Below are 27,277 nucleotides of genomic sequence, written 5' to 3'. Positions count from 1 at the left end.
CTGTTAGAAAAATGATGCTATATACTATATGATAGTGTGGTTGCCTTAGTATAGTTGTAGTGACGCCAGTAGTGATGACACGAAAGAAGAAGAAGACCAGTATGGTATCTTGAGTATAGTTGTAGAAGTGACAATAGTGAGGTAGCATTGAGTAGAAGTGTGCATTGAGTAAAGTTGCAGAAGTGACTCAAGTGTGGTAGTCTTCGGTGAAGTTAACATTGTAGAAGTACAGAAGTAGGCTTGAGTGTAGTTGGTAATGAGTTAGTAGGTTTGCATTTGAAACTGAATAAAATCATTGCTTATCAAAATAATTATTGCTGTTTCATACATCTTAGCATCGTTTGAGTTTGGATCGGAGTTTCTCCTAGGAGAGATCCCGATTGCAATCTGTACTAGGAGAATCGCCGATTCTACTAGTACAGATTGCGATCGGGATCTGTTTCCTATATCTATCGTAGTTTCTCCTAGGAGAAACTCCGATCGCGATCTCTCCTAGGAGGATCGGCGATTCTCCTGGATCGTGATCTCCACTGTGACAGATATATTTCTAAGTATGAGGAAAAATGAGGTAACGTTATACAATGTCATGCAGTTTAACAATTCTGTGGTACACTAGTGCTATGAATTTGCAGTAAAGCAACCACATGGAAGAATGCGAATGCTGCAAAAGTTTTACAATTTACAGTAACGCTATCTCCTGTTCCAAAATCTGCCCATAACCATCCAAATACTGTGGTTTTATGTTCAGTGTTAACGGATGCCGTTTCATCGCAAACTGACAGCCACCGCAAATATTTTTCCATTACAGTATGTAACTACAGTATGTGCAGGGCTCAAAACAGCTTTTCCTGTCTACCTGCACTGGTGCAGGTAATATTGAAAATTACCTGCACCGGACAAATTTCACCTGCACTGCTCTGAATTGAGGCAGTATGGATCATACTAAAATTGTTAAGGGACCATTGCTATTTTTTCTTTTATACTTTATAGGCAGTAACAGTCAATGCAGCTAATAACAATCTACAAACACCCACATTATAGGACATTTATGTATAAAACCAAGTAACATCCATTGGCATAATACCGGCAGGTTTACTGCAATTTCTCAAGCAATGCTAATTTGGCAAATGATCAACGTATCATTTTCTCCAGTTACATGTTGCTGTTACAGCTTACCTTTGGACACCTAGATGTCTGAAGTGTGCATACCTCAGAAATAACTATTGTTGCATGTGTAGATCTCTTTAAATTCCATTATTTTTTATCGGCCGGTATAAGTCTTACGGCCGGTATTATGCCAATGCATGTTATATGGCCAGTGCAGGTAGACATCAGAAATATCTGCACAGCTTCAATATGTTACCTGCACTAACCTGCATATGCAGGTGGTATTTTGAGCCCTGATCTATCTCTCTCTCTATCTTCTCGCTACCGATAAATCATATCCCGCAAACTTAAATACAGTACCTGCAGCTCCTGTGTTATCTTGTCCTTAACCGTGATAGCCTCCTCCTTGTCCTGGAGCTGCTGTTGGTGGACACTGATGGCAGACTCCAGAGACGACACCTGTTCCTTCATGGTCTGTATCTCTGAACACAGCTCCATATTCTGGGCTTCAACCTGGAGATCAGGATTAAACAAGTTTGATAAAATCCATACATACAGTCAAACCTGTCTATTAGCGGCCACTTAAAGGGACATAGTGTAGAAATTTGGCGCCAAAATTTCAAATGTTCTGAACTTGAAAATCACCAGTCAGATTGACATTTGTAACTTATTTCCAACATATCTGCGTCACTTTATCACATTTCTAGCGCTAATTAACAAAGCCAACGTAAGCCACGACCAAATTCTCTTACTTCCGAGTAGCCTACCGGAAGTAAGCCGGCTGTAGATTTCCGAATCGACCGTTGCGGTCGCAGATCTTCGGAGCTTAGTGGGGACTTTCAACAAACTTCAGTAACGATTCGAGCGAACCACCGAACACGTTCTAAAACACACTTTGGTTCGCCGGGGAGTTGGAAAAGATGGCGGGCAACTCAAGCGGCGGTGGGAAGTGCGCATATTTCAAGACGTCCCCGCCTTGCAACAAAGTCGTATCCGTACGTTGTGAATATTGCTGTGCAGTGTAATAAGATAGACTCAACTCATAATGTAGAAAAATGACCGAAAACAGTGACTTTATTTTTTACATTATGTCCCTTTAAGGGTCTGGAGAAATGTGGTCACTGTAGACAGGACTGGTGGCCATTATAGAGAAAATGTTGATCAATTAACCACAACTGGCACGAGCAATAAGTTACACATGATTTCAGTACCCACTTATCTTTCTCACCAAGTAACACTGTCTTGATCGTCTCAAAATTCAACTGACCCTGCCAAAGTCAAATAGAAAATGATTGATATTGCCATGCGCAATGTTGGTAAATTTGCCAAAAAAGAGTAGCGCTCCAACTCCTCGCAAACTACAATTTTAAAGGCGGCGAAGGTGACATACTAGTAAAGTGTACTCATTTGGCTGAGTGGATGAGTGAGTGAGATTGTCATGATCAGGGATAAACAAGTCCACTAGCCCTATTGTCCAGGGCAAGTAAAAGTGCTGTTCGGGCAAGTGCATGTCCTACCCCACTTGTCCGATCGGGCAAGTAAGATTTTTCCATTGATTTTAGTGCAATTTTGATATACTTGTTACTTTTTACAGTCATGACATCAAGCAATTGTCTACAGAGAATTCCATTGCTTGAAGTGAAAATGCATATACTAGTAACAGTGACATTTGAATTTTGGGCAAGTGAAAAATTGGTTCGGGCAAGTACATTTATTATGTGCTTGCCCGGTAGGACAATGGGATTTTAGAAAACTTGTTCAACCCTGGATTGTACTGAATACCATATTGTTCTGTTCCTTTGTCTTACCCTGTTCTTTGCAGTTTCACTAAGAACCAGTCTATCCTGGATAAACTGAAGCTCCGTCTGCATGCCTGCCGCCTGACATATAAAAAATTGGTGTTAATTTTGAGGGAATACCCTCCATTTTATGGCAACAAAAATAAGTCATACAACTGAATTTCCATTCCTTTCCAGGGCTCGAAATACTGGGTGTTTGCGCACCCTGGTGCACCCTAAATTGGAACTGTGCCCCCAATTTTTTAAAAACATTTTCTAATGTTGACGCACGCAAAGTATACTAGTATACATCATATTCTTGACATCCAAGTGTGAGAAAGATAATAAAATGTCTGTCATGGTACAAAAATTTAATAGCTTGTAATTAAGTTTTGTAATTAGCTTTTCTCACATTCTACATACTTTATTTCATGTGGTGCACCCAAAAATTTTGCTGGGTGCACCAGTGCACTCTATCCCAAAAATTAATTTTGAGCCCTGCTTTCCTTATTTATTACCTTCTCCAGTTGTTCTTGACTGTTTGACTCTAACTGCTGCAATTGTGCATGTTGCTCTTTCAGGACTTCAGCAGCTCTCTCCATCTGGGAGATCTCGGCTTGCAGCGACCACGTTTCCTGCTGCGCTTTGTCCCGAGAACACTGCAGATCCCGCACTTCCAACTCCAGGTTCAAGATCTTGACTTCTTTTTCTTCCGTCACGAGGTGGAGCTGGTCTGAGTTTTCTTCTAGGAGCTTCTTCAGCTCTTCCGTTTTCTTGAGGAGTTCCCTGTTTTCCATGCAGAGCTCCGCATGCTCTTGTCGGACACTGTCCATGGAATCCTCCTGGGAGGATATGAGGATGTCTAGGCAATCGCTGATGGAGTCTAAACGGCTATGTTGCAACTTTGCCTTCAGCTCGGCATTCGATGCAGCTACCTCGGTTAATTTCTGCATGACGCCTCCCTTGTCCTGCGTGTAGCTGTCGACTTCGGTGCGGAGGTCTGCGTTCTGCCGTTGTAGGTCTTCCTTCTCCCTGTTTGTGACCTCTAATTGGTCCAACAGACCGTCCCGCTCGGTGTTGAGACCATCCACAAGGGTTTGGAGTTCGTTCTTCTCCTTCTCCGATGACGCACCGAGCTTCCCGATGGCATCCGCTAGCATGGACTTCTCAGCCTCCAGGGTGAGGCACAGCTTTCCTTTACTCTCCAGCTCTGCGGATAGGGCGGAGTTCTCAGTTGCCATGGCCACCAGTCGATCCTGCAGCTGCCCTTTCTCCTTGTCTTTCTGAGCCTTGACCTGCTCCAGCTCCGACATTACTGCTGCTTTCTCCCTTTCTACAGCGGTCAGCTGCTCTGTAGTAACGCGAAGCGTGCTCTCCGCAGCAGTTTTGTCGTGGGCTGTTTGTTCCAGTTCTTTCTCTAGCCCCGCTACCTTTGTTTCCATCCTGGCTGTGAAGCCCTCAAGGTTGGCCACGACGGCCGCCTTTTCTTCCTGTAGGAGGCTAAGCTGGTCGTTCAACTGCAGGCACTTCTGTTCTGCCGCAGCGGACATCTCTTCTAGTTGACGATGGAGAGCATCCTTTTCATCCTGCATCATTGCCATGATGACGCTATTCTCCTCTTCAAGCTGCGCTATCCTCTGTTTGCTACCTTCAAACTTCCTCCCAATCTCTAGAATCTCCTCCCTGTAAGCATCCTTCTTGGCTTGGAAGGTCCAGCGCTCGTTCTCTAGCGTCACACCCATGGCGGTCTTGGCTGCGCAGACCGCACCCAGCTTGGACTGGAGAGCTTCCTTCTCCATCGCGGCTTCATTCTGGAGATTCTGAAGGTCCTGCTGGAGCTGATGAATGTCCGTTCTGTGTTTCTCCTATGGAGGAGAGAAACGGGAAGGGACATCTGTATCAATATGAATACAAAGTTCGCATTACAACCGAAATTTCAGTGACCAACAATCATCTTCCTTAAGGCAATACTAGGGTTGGACAAGTCCAAGTAAGATTTTTTTCAATTAGTGATATTTTGATTCTTGTTATTGTTTAGTCAAGGCATCAAGCATTGATCAACACAGGGAAATATTGCCAATAATGAAAGAATTACATTGCTGGAAGTGAATATACATACTAAAAGAATGATTGTCATTTGAATTTTAGGAAAGAAAAAAGCTGGTTCGGGCAAGTAAAAGTGAAAATTGTTCATGCCACTTGACATCCACACAAATTGTCAAGTCACAAAACAAGAAACAGCTGTCAAGAAACAAAAAGGATAAATTCCTTGCTGCAAGTAAAAATACAAAGAACAGTCATTCAAATTTTGGGCCAGTGAAAAGTTGGCCCAGACCAACAGAGTTTTTGTATGGAGATGTGGAAACAGAAAGAGGTTTAAACCCTTACCTCCTGTTTGGCAGCCTCCTCCGGGCTGGTCCATGTGTCCCGTAACAGGGCCAGCTCCTGTTCCAGCTGCTGGGCATGCTTATCCATTATACCTCCTAGGGACTCACCAAGGGCCATGGACTCAACTGTGGGCAAGAGGAACAACTCCAGTAACCAATTGATAAATGGAATTACTGAATTACTGTAACAGGTCTCATTACAGTCATAAATTATGATATCACATTCATCTACTTATCTATGTCATACTATAGGCTGTGATAACGTTCAATACGGGTGTTCTTGACCAGGCGATAACTTGTGTGTCACATGGGGTTAGTACTTTGATAACACTTCCATCTAATAAACTGAACACACTGAGTGTGGAGTGGTCGAAATTCGAATACAGGATTTGCATATTGGAACTGCCGTTGCTACCATTTTTGGTTAGAGGACAACAAATTTTCTCAACATCTGGCACATTGACATCAAAAAAATAGAACACAGCGCATTCTGCATCACACTTGTTCCCAGCCCTCCGGCAAGTCAGATTGCCCTCCTATTGAGTGCCAAATTTAATGAAAGCCAACATTTTTTAATCTCTGTTACAAAATAACATAAAAGCCCTTTACACTGGTTGAAACATGTAGCATTGGGGTCCAAATCACGGCATAGGGGATACAAATCACAGCATAGGGGATACAAATCAGTGTAGGGGATGCAAATCACAGCGTAGGGGATACAAATCACAGCGTAGGGGATGCAAATCACAATGTAGGGGATACAAATCACAATGTAGGGGATACAAATCACAGCATAGGGGATACAAATCAAAATGTAGGGGATACAAATCACAATGTAGGGGATACAAATCACAGCATAGGGGATACAAATCAAAATGTAGGGGATACAAATCACAATGTAGGGGATACAAATCACAATGTAGGGGATACAAATCACAATGTAGGGGATACAAATCACAGCATAGGGGATACAAATCAAAATGTAGGGGATACAAATCACAATGTAGGGGATACAAATCACAATGTAGGGGATACAAATCACAATGTAGGGGATACAAATCACAGCATAGGGGATACAAATCCCAATGTAGGGGATACAAATCACAGTGTAGGGGATACAAATCACAGCATAGGGGACACAAACTACAGCATAGGGTATATACAAATCACAGCAAAGGGATACAAATCACAGTGTATAAATCACAGTGTATGTTCAACAGTGGTAAGACAGTGTAATACTGTGAGCTTAACAGGAGAACCTAGTATGAACTGATGATCAGTTCCTTACCCCCACTGCTGTGCATGGTCTCCCTTAGCTCCTCCTCTGTCTCCCGGAGTCTCTCCTGGGTGTACCGAGCCTGCTCCAGCACATGGGCCTTCTCCTGCTGCATGTGGACCAGCTCCCTGTCCTTGGCAGCCAGGGACTCCTGCAGGGACTGTGCATGCTGGTCTGCACGGTGGAGCTCCGCCTGAAGCTCTTGAACCTGTTGCACCATCTCTTTACTACTCTTCAACTGCAGCAAGGGTTGGGAAAACAGTTCTATAAGTCGTGAGATACCGTAAATGGGGAAATGTCTGCATGGTGGAGCTCCGCCTGAAGCTCTTGAACCTGTTGCACCATCTCTTTACTACTCTTCAACTGCAGAAAGGGTTGGGAAAACAGTTCTATAAGTCGTGAGACACCGTAAATGGGGAAATGTTTGCAGGGTGGAGCTCCGCCTGAAGCTCTTGAACCTGTTGCACCATCTCTTTACTACTCTTCAACTGCAGGAAGGGTGCGAAAACAGTTCTATAAGTCGTGAGATACCGTAAATGGGGAAATGTTTGCAGGGTGGAGCTCCGCCTGAAGCTCTTGAACCTGTTGCACCATCTCTTTACTACTCTTCAACTGCAGATAGGGTTGGGAAAACAGTTCTATAAGTCGTGAGACACCGTAAATGGGGAAATGTTTGCAGGGTGGAGCTCCGCCTGAAGCTCTTGAACCTGTTGAACCATCTCTTTACTACTCTTCAACTGCAGGAAGGGTTGGAAAACAGTTCTATAAGTCGTGAGATACCGTAAATGGGGAAATGTCTGCATGGTGGAGCTCCGCCTGAAGCTCTTGAACCTGTTGAACCATCTCTTTACTACTCTTCAACTGCAGGAAGGGTTGGAAAACAGTTCTATAAGTTATGGCACGCTAGAAATGTTTGTGGGAATTTACCTTTGCGATGCAAGGGAGAAAATGATATTTGTTTGTTTGTATTACATACCCGAAGTTATGGTGTAACACACCAGGTTTGTACTGAACTTGAATTTAAAAGTCTAAAGAGTACAAGCTGCATATATGACCTGACAGATTTAACTGATCCTCTCACACCGGGAAGGATCCAGGCCTACTATTTTTGTGAAGTGTGGTGTAGGGCTGTGTACCTGAACAAATTTCAGGTACAGGTACAGGTACACAGGTTTAGGTACAGGTCCGGACCTGCACCTGTACCTAAAAAAAGTTAAACCAAGTACTCTCACCTCTCAAATAGAAGTACCCCCTGGAATAAAAGTACCCCCCGGACAAATCTTCAAAATCTAATAAAAGTACCCCCTGGAATAAAAGTACCCCCCGGAAAAATACCAAATTGACATGTAAACTGTGCCCATGCTACTTCAGTCCAAGAGAAGATGATAAGCAGGTAGGCTCTTTTTATTTATTTATGCCTCAGTAGCATATCAGTTATTTTTTATTTTTTATTTTTTTTATTACCATATCATTTAATTGTATAAATAATGAACAGAATAATTCCTATGTTATTGCACATATTTTCTTTATCTGAGTGTCACACCATCAACAAAGATTAAAATAAAAGTAAAAAAATGAATGAAAATAAAAATTGAAGAAATAAAAAGAGAAGTTTATTTTATAACCATTGTTACAAAATAACATTTTGAAGAAACATTCCAACTTAGAATACCTTATTCACCACTTGTGATATTTTCAATGTTGCAGAAACCAAGGTCATAGACACTGCCCCCTATCGAGAAATACCGGTACTGCAGAAAATATATGATTCTCTCGCACATTACCGCGAGATTCGGCGTGAGTTGATGAATCCAACATGGCGGATCTTTTCGAGCCGATTGAACGCTATGCTTTGTTTTGGAATGATTTTTTCGTTGCTGGAACATTAAAACAAGTTGACTACGGATGAAAAATAGTGGAAAAGTATTGGTAACTTTTTAATTTGTTTGGTTGGTGGTTAATTTCTGTGTTTTGATAGAGAATTTACGGAAGTAAGCGACTGTGTGTGTAGCATGTGACCTCGATGTTTTCGTCTTTGTTCAGCGCAACATTTCAAGATTTTTGGAAGGTTAAAGATGGTCTAAAACGAAAAGGATATATTTTTTACGAGTCCAGTGCCGAATCACTTGTGTTCCGGTATTTTTGGACCTGAACCGAAACGTTTTTGCAAGTCCAGAACTGGTCCTGCGTACCGGTACGCATCCCTAGTTATGTTTGGGTCATAGCGCTAGCGGCAGGGAAATCCGCGATGCCTCGTCCGAAAAATAGTGAATATTAAGCAAAAATACAGCGGAAATATGGGCAGAAAATACCAAACTTTCAATATTTTTGGGGTCCCAGGTTAGTAAAGAAAGCCCCAATTTGAAAAAAAAATAAACGTACCGTCTAAAATAAGGACGTACCGGGTGGATTTTGAGGCGGAAAAAAATAAACGTACCGGTACGTTTATTTGAGAGGTGAGAGTATATACATGAGTTAAACATGTAGCTAACTGTCTTTTCTAGTGATAAATTGTCATCTTTGTATGGGGAATTACATATTTGAACCTCAAAACAATTTCTTTGCAAGTTTTCTTAAGTTTCAACTGCAAGATTATCACCATTGTCATTGTTGATTCGGGATTTACTTGTCCGGCAGTCTTAAAAAGTAGTGTAATAGTGATTTATATTGTTTAGGTGCAGGTACACAGATGTTTAGGTCCGGACCTGTACCTAAACAATTTTACAGGTACGGTACAGGTACGCTGTATTTAGGTACATAGCCCTAGTATGGTGGGTTCTTTTATGGGTTTGAGGGGGGGTTCTCCTCAAACACAGACCTCCATTTAACATTCTATTCTTCAGTTAGGGTCGGCCCTAGCTATAGACAGGTACTCGTACAGGTACTCTTACAGGTACAGGAAAGCAGTAGGTAACTCACAGAATCCTCCATCTGGTGTTTTTCCTCAAAGAGTCGGTCATTGTGTTTCTTCAACTCCTGGCACTCACTCTTGTAGACTTCGTACTCTTGCAGCACTTTTGTCAGCCTTGAAGAACAACAAAAATCATTGGTCACTTTTCTAACACCTTGTCCAGGCTAAGTTATCTTTTAAGAGGGCATCATTAAAGTGGAGCATGTCAATTGAACCTGTTGTTAGTTTGAATATGAAGCAACAACTCTATCCCGGCTAATCACCCCGACCAATCGAATGGGGGCAGTCCTCGGGAACGTGTACAGTCCTCTAAAAAAGCGGACAGTCCTCGACTTTCAAGCGTACAGTCCTCTTGGACGTTCCTGCCTTTATTAGCATACAGTCCTCGGCTGCGGACATTCCGAGGACAGTATGCTAATAAAGGGAGGAACGTCCGTTTTCCAAGTGGACTGTACGCTTACAAGTCGAGGACTGTCCGCTTTTTTAGAGGACTGTACACGTTCCCGAGGACTGTCCTCATTAATTCATTTGACAGCTCCAATTTTGGGTACACCTGGGTGCACAAAACCCCAGTATTTCGAGCCCTGAAGAATAGTGCATTCTGCATCTACAAACAACACAGTGAAGTATTCTCTATGTATGTACATGTACCTGTCACACTTCTGCTGCAGCTGTTTGCGCTGGTCCTCACCAGAGCGCAGGGCGTCGTTCTCATCCTGCAACGCTCTCAGGCCCTCCAGTCTCGCAGCCAATTCTCGCATCTCGGAATCTGTGAAGAGTAAAAAATAAATTGGTGTATTCCAAGGTATCCTGAGGGGCAAAATTACTGTCAAAGAGGTCACAGCAGAAGACTGTGACCACAAATGATCTAGTGGCATCCCTGGTCAATCAGAATCTCATGCTTGTCAGAGGATCTGCTCCCCAAATTGTAAGGGCGTCTAGTGCATCCAATTTCTTCTTATTTTAAGAAAAGTGTGTCCAAATGACGCCTTGACGCATGCCTGGCTAAAAGCCTGGTCCAAGGAGAGCCACACCTCGTGCAAGACCACAACACTTATCAAAAAGAGTAGGGGTCCTTTCAGGTGTGAGTGGATCAAACCTTACAGTTCAGCCCTATGCAGTTTGCACCTACTGTGTACAGCGAGTGTTCAAAACAAAAAGCACTGACCTTTTTGTTCAAGCGCCCTCTGCATCCTCCGGACCTGGATGTCACCTTCCTCGATGATGTGGTTTTTAGTCCCCAGCTCTACCTTGAGCTGCTGTACCTGCTGCTGGGCCTTGGTGAGAGCAATCTGTGAGATGCAGTTGTTAAACTGTTATTTCTTCTTCAGGGCTGGAAATACCACCTGCATTTGCAGGTTAGTGCATTTGCAGGTTTAAATTGGAGCTGTGCAGGTATCTCTGGTGTCTATCTGCACCTAACCTGCACTGGTCCATGTACTGGGTTTTATACACAAATGTCCTATGCTGTGTATGTGGATTGTTATTAGCTGCAATGACTGTTACCGCCTGTTAAGTTTGACCAAGTTTGACCGTAGAAACTTCATAAAAATTACTATCAACTCTCCTCTACTTTGCTCTTGCTATTTTCTTGACCAATAAGCCTCAAAACATGTGAAGGCCTGCTGCCGTAGTGCTGGTATAATCTGTTCATCTTCTAATTGGTCCAACATCTGGTCTACTGATTTTTTGGGGTCTGTTTTTTCCGTACCAGTCCAACAAAAAAAACGGTTTGCACAGGTACCCACCCATATTCCGAACCAGGGCTCTAGCCAGCGTCCGTTTTTCCATCAATTTACGGAAATTTGCTGCGTATGACGGAAAAATTTTAAAACCAATCCGTCAACCTTGACGGACAAAAATCTGATAAAAGCTCCTTGGTGGAAGCTACAGGCGGCTTGGGGACGGTCGTAAAAGCCACACACTGTTTGTCTTGCTATTGTTATGATTGTTGACAATGTGTGTCGGTGCCCTTTCGCATATGATAATCTCATTAAAACCCGTTTTTCAAGGTCTCAGTTCAGTCTATATCTACCTCCTGGAATAGTGTTTTCGAGACAATGGAAATGGGCTGACGGAAAAAAATTCGAGCTGGCTAGAGCCCTGTCCCGAACCCTGCTCTACCCACATACCTTATACTGCATCTGCGGAGACTGCATCAGGTGTCGCACAGGTGACATGGGGCTGTCGAACAGCCGTGTCACCACCGGTCCCGGGGACATCGGAGTCGCTACGGAGCAGTGCCTGATGCTCCCATTGGTCAGGCTGCCTTTACGGTCTCCGCCGTCGCTGATGCCATCAGGCGACACCATACCTAGAGGGAAAGACAAATTGTTATAACCATTTTATATCTAGAGTATGGACATTTTTTCCCATTCGTTTTTATACTTTTTCGTGCACTACCACCTGCCACACTACCTGCACCCTGGTTCTCTGGTAATCTCCAAGCAGATCATACAATGGCATAACATACGTAGTACCAAACTGGCCAAGCCAAGGAGTGTAGTCAGTCAAAAGTGTCCATTTGCCCCGTAGCCAAACACACTCCTAAGACTGGCTTCACTCCTCTGGCAGCTTTTGATACTATCTTATATGCTACCGTAGGATTTGCTTGGAGATTAGTTCCCAGGACGCAATGTGCCTTGGGGCACTTTGTCGTGTAATATGTAGAAGTAGCAGTATAAGCCATTCTGTATTTGCCTTTCAACAGCCAACTTATAACCGGGAAAACCTCCTTTGAACCCTGAACTTGCAAAATAAAGCCACCACAAAAATAAAGGAATCTACTGAAGAGTCAAAAAATTTTTTCCAAGAATTTACCTTTAAACCCTTTGCATGCACACGTGAACTATGGGTATGCAACCTTCAAGAAGCTTCCACATAAAGTAAGGTACTACCGCTGCTCTTGGGAAACAAAAATGTACCTGAGCCATCAGCATCGCTGGCAATAATCTCTTCAGACAACGTAGAAACTCCTATAAAAATGTCAAATAGTCTTATAATGATAAACCAATTCAAGTACATCGACTAGAAAAACTTTGAACGAATGATTTTTTTTCAAAGTAAACAGTGTAAGATGAAAACTATAACAAAAACGTGACTGAAAACCTACTTTGCACTTTGAGGATCTCTGCGAAGTCCGGGCGCGGGCCCTTCCTATCGTTGGTGATGTTGAACTCCAGGATGTCCTTGATGGTGACCTCCCAGTCCTTCCCCATCCTCCCGTCCATCTTAGACATGAACTGATCTCGGGCATCACTCATAAAGGCAGTGTAGAGGAGCAGGGTGGCTGCCTAAAGTTAAGGTTCAAGAAATGGTATCAACATTTACTTACTCGTAAGGCCACAGCAAGTAACTTTTATGGATGACATCAGCACGCTCATTAACTTTCACCCGATTTTGACCCAAAAAAAGGAGAAAGTAGAGAGGGAAAATATGTTGTGTGGTAGCCTTGAACCTTTATTGTATTTGTCTATATCATAAGTGACACTTAACCATGTACCCTAAGCATGTTAAAAAAAAAACACAACACTTATCAAAAGAGTAGTAAGACTAGGAGTCCATCCCCGTGTGAGTAGATCAAACCTACAGGTCTAAGTATTGTACAAAGCCGTTGCGTTACACCCAAAGTGACACACAATACTTGAAACTCTTCAGTCAGAAAATGAAAAGACCCACTTGAGTGAGACCTTACCTTGGCGATCTCATCCTCATTGGCCCGTTTGATGGCGTCCCAGTTCAGGTATGCGTTGTTTCCAAAGTTGGTCACATGGAAGCCTGGGAAGAAGAAATGATGATTATTTGTTTCTTAGCTTTCCTGTGCAAAACTTTGCATTGATTGCATTATTTGCTACACATGTTACCATTTCACTATCTATTCTTTGACTAAGTCGACTAAGTTGCAAATGGGAAACAAAGCTCTTTCTACATAACGAAATGCTATTCTGCCAAAATCCTCTGGACAATACCAACAGGTTCCACGAAATGCTAGCTCAGGTAAAACAAAAGCTTCCTGGCTGTGCACAAAGAACTATATATTTTCTAGTGACTTACCAACGTGATTAAAATATTCACAGAAGTTACAAAAGTTGTTTGTTTAAATAAGCAGTGAAATTCATTGAAAGAAAATTTGTAGTTATATCATACAACTTTTACAAGGTACACATATTCACAATGTCTCAAATTTGCAAGAAAGAGGTCCCAGCAAAAACAAAGCCAACGTGAAAGTTAAAGATTTACGGTAAGTTCCTACCTTCCAGGAAACTCTTCACCACTTCTGCCCTTCCATCTGCATCCTCTGCATCACTCTCTACCTTGGGATCACTGAAACATTCCAGAACATAACACCAATATTCAGGGAGAGATGCTGTGACATCAATGCACCACATAAGCATGATGTTTAAAAATTGTGATCTTCCAAGAAACAAATGGGCACAGGCTGGTTACTGCCTCTTTGTGTTGTTGTTTCTTGCTTATCAGCCTGGTTGGTACAGAAAAAAATCGCCCTGTCCATCAAAAAATCTGAACTTCACAACATGAAATAGATGATTGTATTTTCTTTCAAAAACTTTCAACACATTTAATGATTAAAATTTTACAATGCTGGCTTTTAAACAATGAGTGGGATGGAATTTTTTTTTACAATTGGCGACAGTACTGGAATGACTGGATAGTGGCATGGGGGTTTCAAATTGTTCAGTGATGGATCCCAGTGTTAGCCCCCTATGTGGTTTGCATACAACTTGAAGAAAAGTATATCATGGTTGACACAAACTTACATGAGCTGAACGATCCTGACCAATATATGTCCGTCCCGGAGCTCTTTCAGGGATTCAACTGTCCCCACCCCAAGCAGATTGACCTGCAAAGGAAAGTTGAAGAAAAAATTAAACTACCGTTAGTCCACGCAAGCCAGGCAAGATACTGTACAGGAATGGCCAAACAAAATAACCGTGAAAAAAACATAACAGTCTCCAAGCCTCAGCGAGGGAAGAAACAACAATTTTATAATTTCAAACTGTTGTTGCATCATGTGTCTATCACAATTCAAAACAAGTTTTTATTGGTTCAAACATGCTTCTTTCCTTTTGGAAGATTGACTTTTACTTGAACAAGTAGTTCAGAGAGAGATTCAGGTCTGAACTTGTACCTAAACCTGTGTAACTGAAAATTTGTTTAGGAGTACACAGCTGCAATACTTGTAGTATAGTCATAGTACGTTTAAGGCATTATTAAGCAAAGGGGAACATAAATATTATTTGTCTTCCAGGTATAAATCTTTGCAGAAAATCTGACAAAAGTCATTGCAACTTTTTTTGAAAATCATTATCACACCCAACAAGATTTTACCGTTGAACATTAGACAATATGCCTACGGGCAAAATTTGTTTGGGAGTAAAAACGACTTGTATGATAGTAATTATTAAGGTATATAATATCTAATTGATACAGAAAAAGATTAACACGAAATTAGGGTTCCTTTTATGCCGAAAGTTGATTCAAATTGAAAAAGAGAAAATATTGTGGCAAAATAACATTTTATATCATTTTTTTGCACGTGCAACACGGGCGCCATCTTGCCCAAACTTTTGTCCGACTCTGAGCGGATATTAAGAAGTTTTACCTCTATTTTTTACCTTACCACCTCTAAAATTCGTCTCAATTCTCTTCCCAACTCTTCTACAAATCTAATTCTACGTTAGTCAAAGGAAAATGTAGCTAAAACATAACAATTTCGTCCAAGAAAACAAACAAACCACAGCTTAGACATGTCGCGTCATGGTCGCAAACAGAAAAACAACCGACAACTTTCACAAACAAAATGTCTAAAAACACGACTTACCCAGCCTAAGAGGGCATTCAACTTCCCCCTGTTGTACGGCATTGCTGGCTGTTACATGTAGTTTCTTCACCTTCTCAGAAAAACCAGTAAAGACGGACAAAATACGAGACAAAGAATAAGAGTTCCGTCGAAGAAAAAGAACAGTCTGACAGCCACTCGTCTGAAAATTTAAATATGGCGGTGTCGGTTAAACCACGTGACCAAACAAAATTGGAACAGTCTATCTCTAACACGGGGGTGGTGATTTTTGACAATAATGAATAAATATCATAGTTTACACAAATAAATGGGCTAGTTTGATGATGAAAGATAACTAATGTAAAATATCTATTAATTTTTGCGAAGTATACGACTAATTTTGCCCCATTAGTATCTCGTCAATTCGAAACAGAAAATTATGATTATGGTACATACCCCTTCTCGTTCCCGATGTTAGGTAGATGTTACTGGTGCTTATTACCTTTGCCAGAATGGCTAAGGTCTCATTGATGAGTTTCTTCTTTCCATAGACCTGTATGTTATAATTCGTGTTTTTCATGGGCGCGTTCATAATGACGCTACGTAAAATTTTAGCAGATTTGTCATTCTATGTTGAGCACATTTACCCTATATCGTGGGAAAAAATTGTCAACGTAAACTATACGTAGGAACGTTTTTTATAGCAATTACAAACGACGATTAGTCAATCCCCACAAAAGGCACTTTTTTCGCTTTGAGTGTACAACCGCACCACTCAGAACCCAAGGCTGTGTACCTCCGACCTAGCGCGCGGCTGCAAAACTTTACCTGCTAATATCTTCAGTTAAAAACAAGCTTTCACCAATCTAACTTTTGAGATCAGTTCCGCTGGCTAAAAGGGAATTTCTCACCGCTAAAAGCACGCGTCCATGCAGCCGTTTATTTTTTGGCTCGGATCTAGTTTAGTGCCCACTCGCGGAGTAATACATCAATGAGACCTTAAGGTTATGTTTTGGGCTTGTGAGTCTGTGTGTGTGTCTGTGTGTGTGTGTGTTAACAGCATAACTCAAGAAGTTTTGGATGAATCCCGATAATATTTGGTAGGTGGGTAGGGGTCGGGAAAACGAAGGTCAAGTTCGATAATGGGCCCCCTAGCGGCTTGCTAAGGTACTGCAGCAGAACCTCAATTTTTGATATCTCCTGTTCTGGACATGCTGTGATCATGATTTTTTAGTGGTAGATAGCCCTCGAGGCAGAGAGTAAGTGCTGTGAGTTTGGGCCCCCTAGCGGCTTTTTTGGAACTGCAGGCGCCGGTTTCCTTTCAAACTTTGGATGAGAATAACTCTACAACGTGTTGACGGATCGTCATGATTTTTGGTATGTAGATAGAATGAGTGATGACTTACAAAATGATATACTAATTATGCAAATCAACAGCTAATTTGCATAATTAATGAGGAAAATTTATAAATCCACTGCATTCCATGATAGGACTTTCAAACTTGTCACATATGTAACTGGGAAGGAGAGAAATGTCGGTAGATATCAATTATGCAAATGATGGCCTCATTTGCATAATTAATGAGAAAATATGAAGATGTTGACGGATCATCATGTTTTTTGGTATGTAGGTAGCGTAAGTGAAGACAAACATAATGAGATACCAATTATGCAAATCAACAGCTAATTTGAATAATTAATGAGGATGTTTTATAAATTCACTACGTTCCATGATAGGACTTTAAAACTTGTCACATATGTAGCTGAGAAAGAGAGAAATGTCAATATATATTTATCATGCAAATGATGATCTCATTTGCATAATTAATGAGAAAATGTGAACGTGTTGACGGATCGTCATGATTTTTGGCATGTAGATAGCCAAAGTGAAGACTTATATAATGTGATACTTATTATGCTAATTAACAGCTAATTTGCATAATTGATGAGGAAAAGTTTATAAATCCACTGCATTCCATTATAGTACTTTCATGAAAGTTGTCACATATGTAACTGAGAAATAGGGAAGAGAGTAAGAGGTGTATTTAAAATGGCATTCTTCTATCCAGAATAACTCAAAACTTTGCATTTATTCTACGCTAAAGGAAAGATACGGACAAAAGAAGTATCTTTCGAATGTACACAGTTTCGAACTTCGTAGAGCAATTACAAAGATGAGAATCAGTAGTCACAAACTAAATATAGAAGCCGGCGGAAGATAAACTAAAATTCCCCGTGACCAGAGGTTTTGTCCATTTTGCCCAAATGAGATCGAAGACGAACGTCACTTTGTTATGGATTGTTCTCGATATAATGATAAACGCACAGAGCTGTTCACATTACTTTCCGCTTGTTCTAAAGAATTTGCTACTCTCTGTTCGATAGATAAATTCAACTACATTCTGGGAGGCGATAACCCTCACTGTGTACAAGTAGGCAAATATATCCACGAATGTTTATACCGTAGAACTAATAGTGTTAATGACATGCTAGACCCTATATGTTGATTTAATCATACCTATAGATATCCATATGTGTGTTTAGTTGTACTGTAAGTAGTTGTTATACATGTAGACCTTACGAAAGTCGCTGTACTTTTGTCGTGTCAATAAAGATTGTATCTTTAAAGACTTTGAAAGAGAATAAGTCAAGAATGGATCAAAGGATCATCATGATTTTTGGTATGCTGATAGCTTAAGTTATGCTTGATACAATTTGATATCAATTAATTGTAACTTGGGATCTAATTTGCATAATCAATGCCGAAATTTTATAAACCAACTCCAAGCATATAATTATGAAGAAAATGAAATGAGTAACGCATTTGTCTACAGACATCATTCTACATAACAAACCTGGTTTATTTGGCAAAGGTATGTGTTCGTGGAACTCTAGTTTAAATCAGGCATCAGTTAAGGACCTTTTGGACATTCGTTATGATATTCATTATTATAAAAAATTACAAAAAGGGACAAAATTTCTCATGTTATGAGCTGAAATAGTACGTTTAAAGTGAAACCTGGTACGAGGGGCATTCAATAAGTAATGCCCCTGACCCACTTCCAGTTGTCTGATCTAGATGAAATTTTGCATGTGTAATGAGTCATATCTCTATGGGTTATGTTGCAAAAAACAGCTCTGAACTAATTGTGGTTACTGATTTACTGGTGTTTGAACTGAGTCAGGTGTGAAATGGACCAAGTGTGAAATGGAGCAAGTTGAGTGTCGCGCAGTGATCCGGTTTTTGTATTTGAAAGGACGCACACCAAAGGGGACTTTTGATGAAATGAAAAAAACTTATGGTGATGATGCCCCATCATATGACCTTGTAAAACGCTGGCATCCTGAATTCAAACAAGGTCGGAAGTCTGTGGAAACAGCTCCCAGACCTGGTCGTCCCTCTTCTGCCATTGATGAGGCATCTGTCGGAGGACCAACCTGGGATGTCCTACAAGAACGGTGTCCAGAGCTACATCAAATGATGGGAGAAATGCAAAACTCTGGGTGGTTCCTATGAAGAGAAAGACTAATAACTGTGCCAAGTTTCATTAATCTCCTGCTATGGGAAATGGGTCAGGGACATTACTTATTGAATGCCCCTCGTATCAAGAGTAGTAGAGGGAACGTAGCAGCGATATTTAGCGAGACACATTAGTTTTGCAGTCAACATAACGTTAGTCAGAGAGGTGTTGCGTTTCAGCGGGCCCGGGAGTTCAACAACCCCCATTGATTTTTTATCTAACACTACTTATTACCTCCATGAAATGTCATGGAATGGAGGTTATATTTTCTGTTATGTGTCTCTGTCTGTGTAGATGATTACTCAAGAACGGCTGGATGGATTGGTTTCATACTTGTTGTGTTGGTGGGGTGTGATGAAAGCTCGAATCGATGAGATTTTGGGAGCCGTATCTGTCGTTATAATCGATGTAATAATATCAGAAATCACCCCTATATTTGAGATATATTGGTACAGGCATCGTGCTTTCTGTGTTTGTTAATGGGCTTAGCTCCAAGCAGATGGTGAGGTGACAGCTGTTTGGGGAACCCCGAGTTTTTTTAATATGATAATTAGTTTTATTTATGTCTGCTTAGGATATCATGGAGATGTGAAGCGTAAGTATAATTGTAAGAAGTTGAGGTACATTTAACGATAATGCTTAACAGGTATGGATGTCTCACATACTGTACTGCTGATTTGAGTGACATGGTGATTAAAATGCCATTAGGTCCTCTCATCTGGGTTGGGTGTCACAAGTTTTATGGGCGATACAGATGTTCTGATTTTGTTACGATAAGGGGCAGTTGTTAGTTGTCTCTTTCATAGCCAATGGTACTTCTTTTTTAGCAGACGGGGTTGGCGCCAAGTATTCATCTTACAGTTGGTGTAGGGCTGTCAGAGGAAAGTGTGCATCTCGTTTTTGTGCCGTGTGAACAGCTGATGTTATGACATATTGGTGGAAAATCAAATCTGACTAAAGTTGGCCACATCCCTTCTTCTTTCTGAGTTTCCCAACTTCCTCCCACCACACAGCTCTGAGGCACATAGTCGAACCTCAATAATGCTGACAACCTTAGACATTTTAAATGCCAAACATCAAGCTTAAGGAACACCACGCTACCATATGCCGTCGACCTCTTAAACGCACATTACACAATTAAGTGTCACATTTTGATAATTACTAATCAGATGTACATCCTCTGTGTCATTAAATAAATACACCACTACTTTCCCATAACATTTATATTATATAACCATTACTCTCAAATACAACCGACTATAAACATACATACCATCCACAAAAAGCAATAAATATTTCATGGAGGTATGAGGTCCCCGAACTCTAGTTATGTAAATGTTTACGTACTATCCAGCTCTTTTTTACATCTTTCAAGAGACGACGTCTAGCCAAAAAATAAAGGACAACAACAACAATGTTTCAGTGTTTTCATTGTTGGCACGTTTTATAGTACACTACAATGAATCCTTCCTTTGATTTGTTACTTTCTGAAGAAAAGACATTTTTTACTGAAATTGTGTGTATGTGGCTCTGAATGGTAATTCTAGCAAAATTCTTTTTTCCTCAGGAATTAATTTTTTAACAAAAAAGGGAAAGGAGAATATGAGAAGCAACAAATAAAATTGGTGTGGCCTAGCCTTTGTTTCTATGTTTCTTTGTGTGGATGAACAACATAATTCAAGAAAAGCATCGAATGGATTATTTTGATGAGATTTCAAAAAGATATTTAGTATGTAGGAAGTATTGGGAAGACAAAGGTCAATGTCAATTTTGGCCCCCTGGTATGTGGTCTTGGTACTGCAGCAGAACTTTTGACCTGGACATGCTATGGTCTTGATGTTTTTGATGACAGATAGCTTGTGATGTAAGGGATAAGTGGTATGTATTTGGGCCCCCTAGCAGCTTGCTCTAGAACTGCAGGGGCGTTTTTGTCAAAGTCTTCCAAGGAGCATAACGGTCCATAGGAACGATGGATTTCCATTATATTTAGTATGCAGAGATATCGATGTACATAACTAAGTGTAAATTATGCAAATTAAGACATAATTTACGTATCCAATGAGGAAATTCTATATACAGTGTATTCCACTATAGGACTCAAATGTTTTTGTGGCAGGTGCAAGACAAGCAGATACTGATTATGCGAATGAGTCCCTTATTTGCATAAATCATGTGAAAGTATCATATATGATGCAATGTTGACATGTAGTAAATGATTGGATTTTCAACATTGTGACCTGTGTAAGTTAGTCAAAGGTGTTTTTTTCTGCTTGTTGGATAGATATTTTTTAAGATACAATCATCCATTGTATGAACAGCATATTGATATAAAGATGAATTCTTTATTACAATGGCATTTAAATTCTTGATGATACTATATGAAATTTATATATATGGTTTGCTGAAGATCACAGGCAGGAGGATGATTGACACCAATCATGTCCCGTTCTAGCCTGGGTACCATCCGGAAAGTAATTCGCTCCGGCGTTCATTATATACTATATAGTCGCTTCGAGCTCTGACATTCATTATACACTACTATAATAATACAGTCGCTTCTCTGTGTTTCCGTCTGGGAACGCGGACCATCGTCCAAATTTTGGACGCAGGCGCTGATTGGTCCCTACACGTGACAAAATGTTCACTTTTTTATGTCCTGTGACATGTTTGTATCAAATGACTTGTATGTGTTCCCCAAGACTTGGTTTCCAATTACATGACACCACTTAAATTTTGATTTTCAACATGATTCAATATTCAGAAACGCCAATTTAGCGTGCGAGACAAACAAGGTGCGGCTAACACTCGTGATCGGAAAAGTAAAATATGATCAAAATTCTTCACAGGAATTTTACATCATGAAAGAATCGACGAACGTTCATTCCACGATGGTCGAGCAAATCTTACTCGCGCATCTCAAAGGCTTCGATGTGAAGGTAATAATAAAACTTGAGTTCATATTTTTCTCAGTTTACGACAAATTTTTTTATCATTTTGGTGGAATGGTAGTGGTGATTTTTTAAAGATTAAGCAAAATCTGGTACATATTGTAAATTTGACAGCTGTTCAAACTAAGTACAAACTAGAGTTCCGTGACCTCATACCTTTGTGATATATGATACCAATACATTTAGTCTCCAAGCAGACCCATCGGTGCCTTAGAGATAATATATTAAAGCTGGCAAAGGAATATAGCCGGCCAAAGGGAGATAGCCGGCTAAGGGAGTCAAACGGGCACCGGTGCCGCTATACTAAGTCCCTGGCCAGCTTTGATACTATCTCTAAGGCACCGTTGGGTCTGCTTGGAGACTAATTGACATTTACAGTTGACGTATTCAAAAGTTTTTTGGATTGATTATGCAATTAGGTCACATTTGCATATTCTTTACCAAATAACACAAGTAGTCCAAATTGTGAAAGGAAAAAAGGCTTTGTGGCATTTTCCAGACCACATTAATTATGCAAATGAGACCCAAATTTGCTTGATTTATGTCTAATGACGTTCATCTTTAGTTAACGCCCAAATACCACAAGTGAAGTTCATTAATCATTTTGGTACTATACTATTTTATCATTTATTATGCAAATGAGGAAATAAGGCATCCATTTGAATGATTTATATCTATTGATTTTTCCCATTTTTAGTTACATTAACCAAATGTTTAAGTCATACCATCGCATGTCATACCCCAATACACTATTTCCCCATTCTCCTACGCAGAGGGACCAAAGTCGTGTCAAAACTCCTTGTGTTTACCGCTGCTACCTTGTGCACTCAGACCAGTTAGGGACCGCCCTACCTATAAATACTAATGAGCTTGCCCTTATATGGGCAGTCAGCCGTTGGGATTGGGCGTAGGAGGGTGGAGCCATGTGATACGTAACATGATTGGCTGATAGCTTCCCAGCGGCCTTTGCGAGACAGCCTGCGACAACAAAGCCCAAGAAAAGCCTTTTCTCTGATTGGTTGACAGCTGGTTTGTGGCGACAATCATGATAACCACTGATAGGGCATGAAATAGCAGTGCCCCATAGGCTAATGCCGTTCGGGACCGGGCGTTAGGAGGATGTATTTCCCGCATCACTAATGTACCTGTCCAATTACGTTAATAGCAACGACCTGATTCGTAAAGACACTGACAACCGTCCCCTTAAAATCTGTAACAATTTTCCCGTTTGCAGTTCCTGTTTGACTCGTTGCCATGCCAGTTCCTGCGTGTCGCCTGCACGAGAACCGTCGTACAGGGTATACGTAGTGCGACCGGCCCTGCGATTGACCTGTCCTGCAATCGTGTGGACGGCGGCACGTGCTTGTTGCGCCGCCATGCGGAATGACGCGGCTCTACACGTCACGTCAAACTTGACATGCTCCAGTCTCGACATGTTGACAAAAGCCTTTGCCAGTGAGGAGAGACTGAGAGCCAGCGCGATGTCCGACAAGAAGAGTTTCTGTAGCTCCTGCAGGTGAACCAAACTCTTTGCCATGGCTTCTCCTCCCACCTCGGTTATCTCATTGTTTGTAATGTCTAGAGCTCTCAGTTTTTTCAGGTGGGAAAATTTCTCTGCAATCGCTCTGACGCCATCGTCTCCAATCTTATTGTTTTGAAGAGAAATATGTGTCAGAGTCCTCAGGTGGTGAAGATGTTCAGCCATTGATGTTGCCGCCTTTGCTGAAATGTTGCAGTTCACCATCAAGAGCGTTCCCGTACCTTCCAGATATGGGAAAAGGGTAACCAGAGCCGTAACATCATTATCTGACAGAGTGTGTTTAGATGGTAGGGATAACACAGCGGGAATACATATTAGCTCACTACCTGTGCTTGTTGTCACGTTCTGCAGTGCCTCCAAGGCGTTACGCACGATGGAAAAGAACTCACTGTACGCTGAGAAGCCATGTGACGCCATGTACTCGTTTGAAGTACCAGTATTGACGCAGAAGGCAACAGCCTGGGCTAAGGTGCATGGGAGACTCCTGTCCAGAGCCCAGTACCGACACACCCAGGGCCAGAAGTACCTGTCTTGTAACAGGGACATCACGACATCGTTTCCAGCATAACGTTCCTCCAGGGCTGTGGCGCCATCGCTGTTTTCTCCAAAGTACTCTCTGATGTACAAGGCCCACTCGGTTTGCCAATCTGCAAGAAAAGGAGGGGAATACTTTTCTTACAACCTCATTCTACTATACACAGAGACGAACCCACGTTCTCTCATCTATGGTTCGAATCTGCGTAGGAGAACTGTACAACCACAATCAATATTCATCCTCAATCCAAACTCCGAGCCATGCATTTTGATTCCGGCATGCCAGCAGGCAAGTACGTTACTGGTATATGAGGAGGGGGAGGGGGGGCAGTGTCATTATTCATTAAACACATGTAGCAACATGCAACCTCGTATGCTACAAGCCACATTGTAGCTCCGGACAGCGTATCAACTCCGGACAACCTGTTAGAAATGAAAAGTGCTAGCTTCAGACTATCATCACACGGGCAAAGTTGACATCGGACTGAAAAGACTAACAGTGCTAACAGTTACTTTAGAAAATACACACATCTTTTGTTTTATCTGCAACCATCCTTCTGATATTTTCTTTTTTTGTGTAGAGATATGACAGTGGTATTTGCAATGAAGAGTTCCAGAAAAGCAATTATCCTAAAACACCAGAGCTATGATTCACTGAAATTCAAATAGGGACATCAACATGGCGATGAGCACAGCGGTGACGTCATGTGAGAACGCTCTATTACTGCTGTGCAAATTCTCAAAGTAACGTTAAACTTTTATTCGTACAAAACATTCTGTTCATGCTTACCTGTTCCCTCTGTAGTCGGTGTATGCGGCGAGGATGATGATGTAGTCGGTGTTGTGACCGGCAGTTGTAGTGACGTCATTGTCGCGGTCGTTGGAAGTGTTTTCTGGCTCATCTGGTGACAAACACAATAGAATCATTTGCCTCATGTCATGATGACAATGAGAAGAGTCATTCACTTGAGGTGTGTATGTGTGTGTCTGTGTGTGTCTGTGTCACGTGTGTATGTGCGTGTTTGTGTGTGTGTGTTTGTGTGTATGTGTGTGTGTGTCTGTGTGTTTGTGTGTGTATGTTTGTGCATGTGCGTGTGTTTGTGTGTATGTGTGTGTGTTTGTGTGTGTGTGTGTGTGTTTGTGTGTGTTAGTGTGTGTGTGTGTGCATACGTGCGTGTATGTGAATATGTGTGTTCGAGTGTGTGTGTGTTCGTGTGTGTGTGTTCGTGTGTGTGTGTGCGTGCTTGTAGATCGTGTGTGTGTGTTCATATTTGTTTATGTGCTCATGTGTGTGATCGTGTATTTACATTGAGTGAATGTGTGAGACAGAGGGTGGTATATACAGAAGCACAGAGAAAGAAAGAAAGAAAGAAAGACAGAGTGATATGAATGAATGACAGCTGATATAAATGGGAAACCTTACCAAGTCGTCAGAGCGGTTAAAGACTACGCTGACCGCAGTTGTCGCAATAGCGGCAAAGATGACACCAACGCAGACAGCCACCACGCACCCTAGACGGGACCTGGAGAATACGCGGCAGTTCTGACTGCACCTCGTGTCGTCATTATCAGCTCCTGTGAAGCAACACAGACAGACAGGGATGATTGTAGGACTCCAGCGTTTATATCAATGTGCTACCGTCCTCAGGGTAGAGTAGAATCAATTAGCATTGTCCTAGAGACATGAAAGAAACTGGTAGAATGAATTCCTAAAATGTGCCAGGTGAATGCCTTTGGTTGTGCAGTAAGTAACTGCATTATAATTTGTGTACCAACCTTAGGAAACTTATAGTTATGTGAATGGCACTGGTATGAAACTATAAGCCAGTTCAAATTGCATAAATGTACATTGTAGTCTTCTGGGTAGTCCTTCGGTATCGAAGATGGCTGTCATGCATGGTCAAGGTACTAGTTAGGGGGTGGAGGGGGAGTGAAAGGTCCTATAAGGCCCTGGCAGATACAATAGACAAAGAATGGCCTTAAACTAAATTATATGTGCGCACTTGGTATCGTGTTCTAACTTATAACTCACCTCTGTTCTGTTCCCTGACCCGGTGTCTCCTACAAGCTTCATCTTGAGCGGCGACAAACTCGGGATCCAAATCGGCGTACACGTTACTTGATGAGGCTGACTTGTCCAGTCGAGTGTCGTCCATCTGGTAAAAAGGCTGTTCTTCTTTGTCACCATCGGCTGCTGAGACAACATCCATCTCGTAAAAGGGCTGCTCTTCTTGTAGCTTGTCTTTGGCAGTGGTGACGTCCATCTTGTAAAATGGTTGTTCTTGTTCATCATCAGCGGGGGAGATGTCCATCTCATAGAACGGCTGAGCAGAGGCATTTCGGATCGCGTCTTGAGCTGCCAGAAAGTCAGGGTCTAAATCAGCATAAACGTGGGTTGATAGATTGGACTGTTCGTCATCATTCTCGTAATGATGTTCGTGTTCTCTATCGTTCTCGTAATTATGTGTGTGTTCTCTATCGTTCTCGTAATTATGTGCGTGTTCTCTATCATTCTCGTAATCATGTGCGTGTTCTCTATCGTTCTCGTAATTGTGTGCGTGTTCTCTATCGTTCTCGTAATTATGTGCGTGTTCTCTATCGTTCTCGTAATTGTGTGCGTGTTCTCTATCGTTCTCGTAATGTGCGTGATTTTTATCGTACTGGTAATATTTGTGTTCTCTATCATTCTCGTAATGTGTGTGATTTTTATCGTACTGGTAATATTTGTGTTCTCTATCATTCTCGTAATGTGCGTGGTTTTTATCGTACTGGTAATATTTGTGTTCACTATCATTCTCGTAATGTGCGTGATTTTTATCGTACTGGTAATATTTGTGTTCTCTATCGTTCTCGTAATGTGCGTGTTCTCTATCGTTCTCGTAAAGTGCGTGTTCTCTATCGTTCTCGTAATGTGCGTGTTCTCTATCGTTCCTGTTATGTGCGTGTCCTCTATCATTCTCGTAGTGCTTGTGTCCTCTATCATTCTCGTAATGTGTGTGTCCTCTATCGTTCCTGTTGTGTGAGTGTTCTCTATCGTTCTCGTAGTGCACGTGTCCTCTATCATTTTCGTAATGTGTGTGTGACTGTCCTCTATTGTTCCTGTTTTGTGCGTGTTCTCTATCGTTCTCGTAATGTGCGTGTTCTCTATCGTTCCTGTTATGTGCGTGTTCTCTATCATTCTCGTAGTGCACGTGTCCTCTATCATTTTCGTAATGTGCGTGTGACTGTCCTCTATTGTTCCTGTTTTGTGCATGTTCTCTATCGTTCTCGTAGTGCGCGTGCTCCCTATTGTTCTCATAATTCGTGTTGTCATGGTTTGGGAATTCAGCTTCTCCGTTTCCGGCATAGTCAAGGACAGCGTCCTCGCCATATTCTATAACAGGCTTCAAAACTGCGCCTGGATCTTCCCTTGGCCTTGCACGCAGTGCCTGTCTCTGCCAGTCGAGGATCCGTTTTGTGGACCAGAACCTCTGTC

General features: G+C 41.6%; 1 protein-coding gene across 2 annotated transcripts in view; it reads right to left on the bottom strand.

Annotated features, from left to right (window-relative positions):
* LOC118418823 (nuclear mitotic apparatus protein 1-like) overlaps nt 1-15,486 on the bottom strand; it is a 33,419-nt gene extending 17,933 nt beyond the window's left edge. The window contains exons 1-14 of one of the 2 annotated variants that reach the window (XM_035824883.1): nt 15,302-15,486; nt 14,238-14,320; nt 13,712-13,782; nt 13,154-13,236; nt 12,572-12,752; nt 11,592-11,773; nt 10,628-10,751; nt 10,111-10,228; nt 9,468-9,573; nt 6,561-6,786; nt 5,274-5,398; nt 3,404-4,750; nt 2,916-2,987; nt 1,468-1,620 (exon numbers count right to left, since the gene is read on the bottom strand). In XM_035824883.1, coding sequence (XP_035680776.1) covers nt 1,468-1,620; nt 2,916-2,987; nt 3,404-4,750; nt 5,274-5,398; nt 6,561-6,786; nt 9,468-9,573; nt 10,111-10,228; nt 10,628-10,751; nt 11,592-11,773; nt 12,572-12,752; nt 13,154-13,236; nt 13,712-13,782; nt 14,238-14,320; nt 15,302-15,343 — 2,913 coding nt within the window. In that variant the 5' untranslated portion in view covers nt 15,344-15,486. The remainder of the gene's footprint in view (nt 1-1,467; nt 1,621-2,915; nt 2,988-3,403; nt 4,751-5,273; nt 5,399-6,560; nt 6,787-9,467; nt 9,574-10,110; nt 10,229-10,627; nt 10,752-11,591; nt 11,774-12,571; nt 12,753-13,153; nt 13,237-13,711; nt 13,783-14,237; nt 14,321-15,301) is intronic. The other variant, XM_035824884.1, reaches the window with a different exon arrangement.
* Between the last annotated feature and the right edge of the window lie 11,791 nt (nt 15,487-27,277).

Source organism: Branchiostoma floridae, chromosome 7, assembly GCF_000003815.2.
Source record: "Branchiostoma floridae strain S238N-H82 chromosome 7, Bfl_VNyyK, whole genome shotgun sequence".
NCBI classification, from domain to species: Eukaryota; Metazoa; Chordata; class Leptocardii; order Amphioxiformes; family Branchiostomatidae; genus Branchiostoma; species Branchiostoma floridae.
Note: the sequence above shows the minus strand (reverse complement) of the source record. Positions and strands in the feature narration are given on the sequence as shown.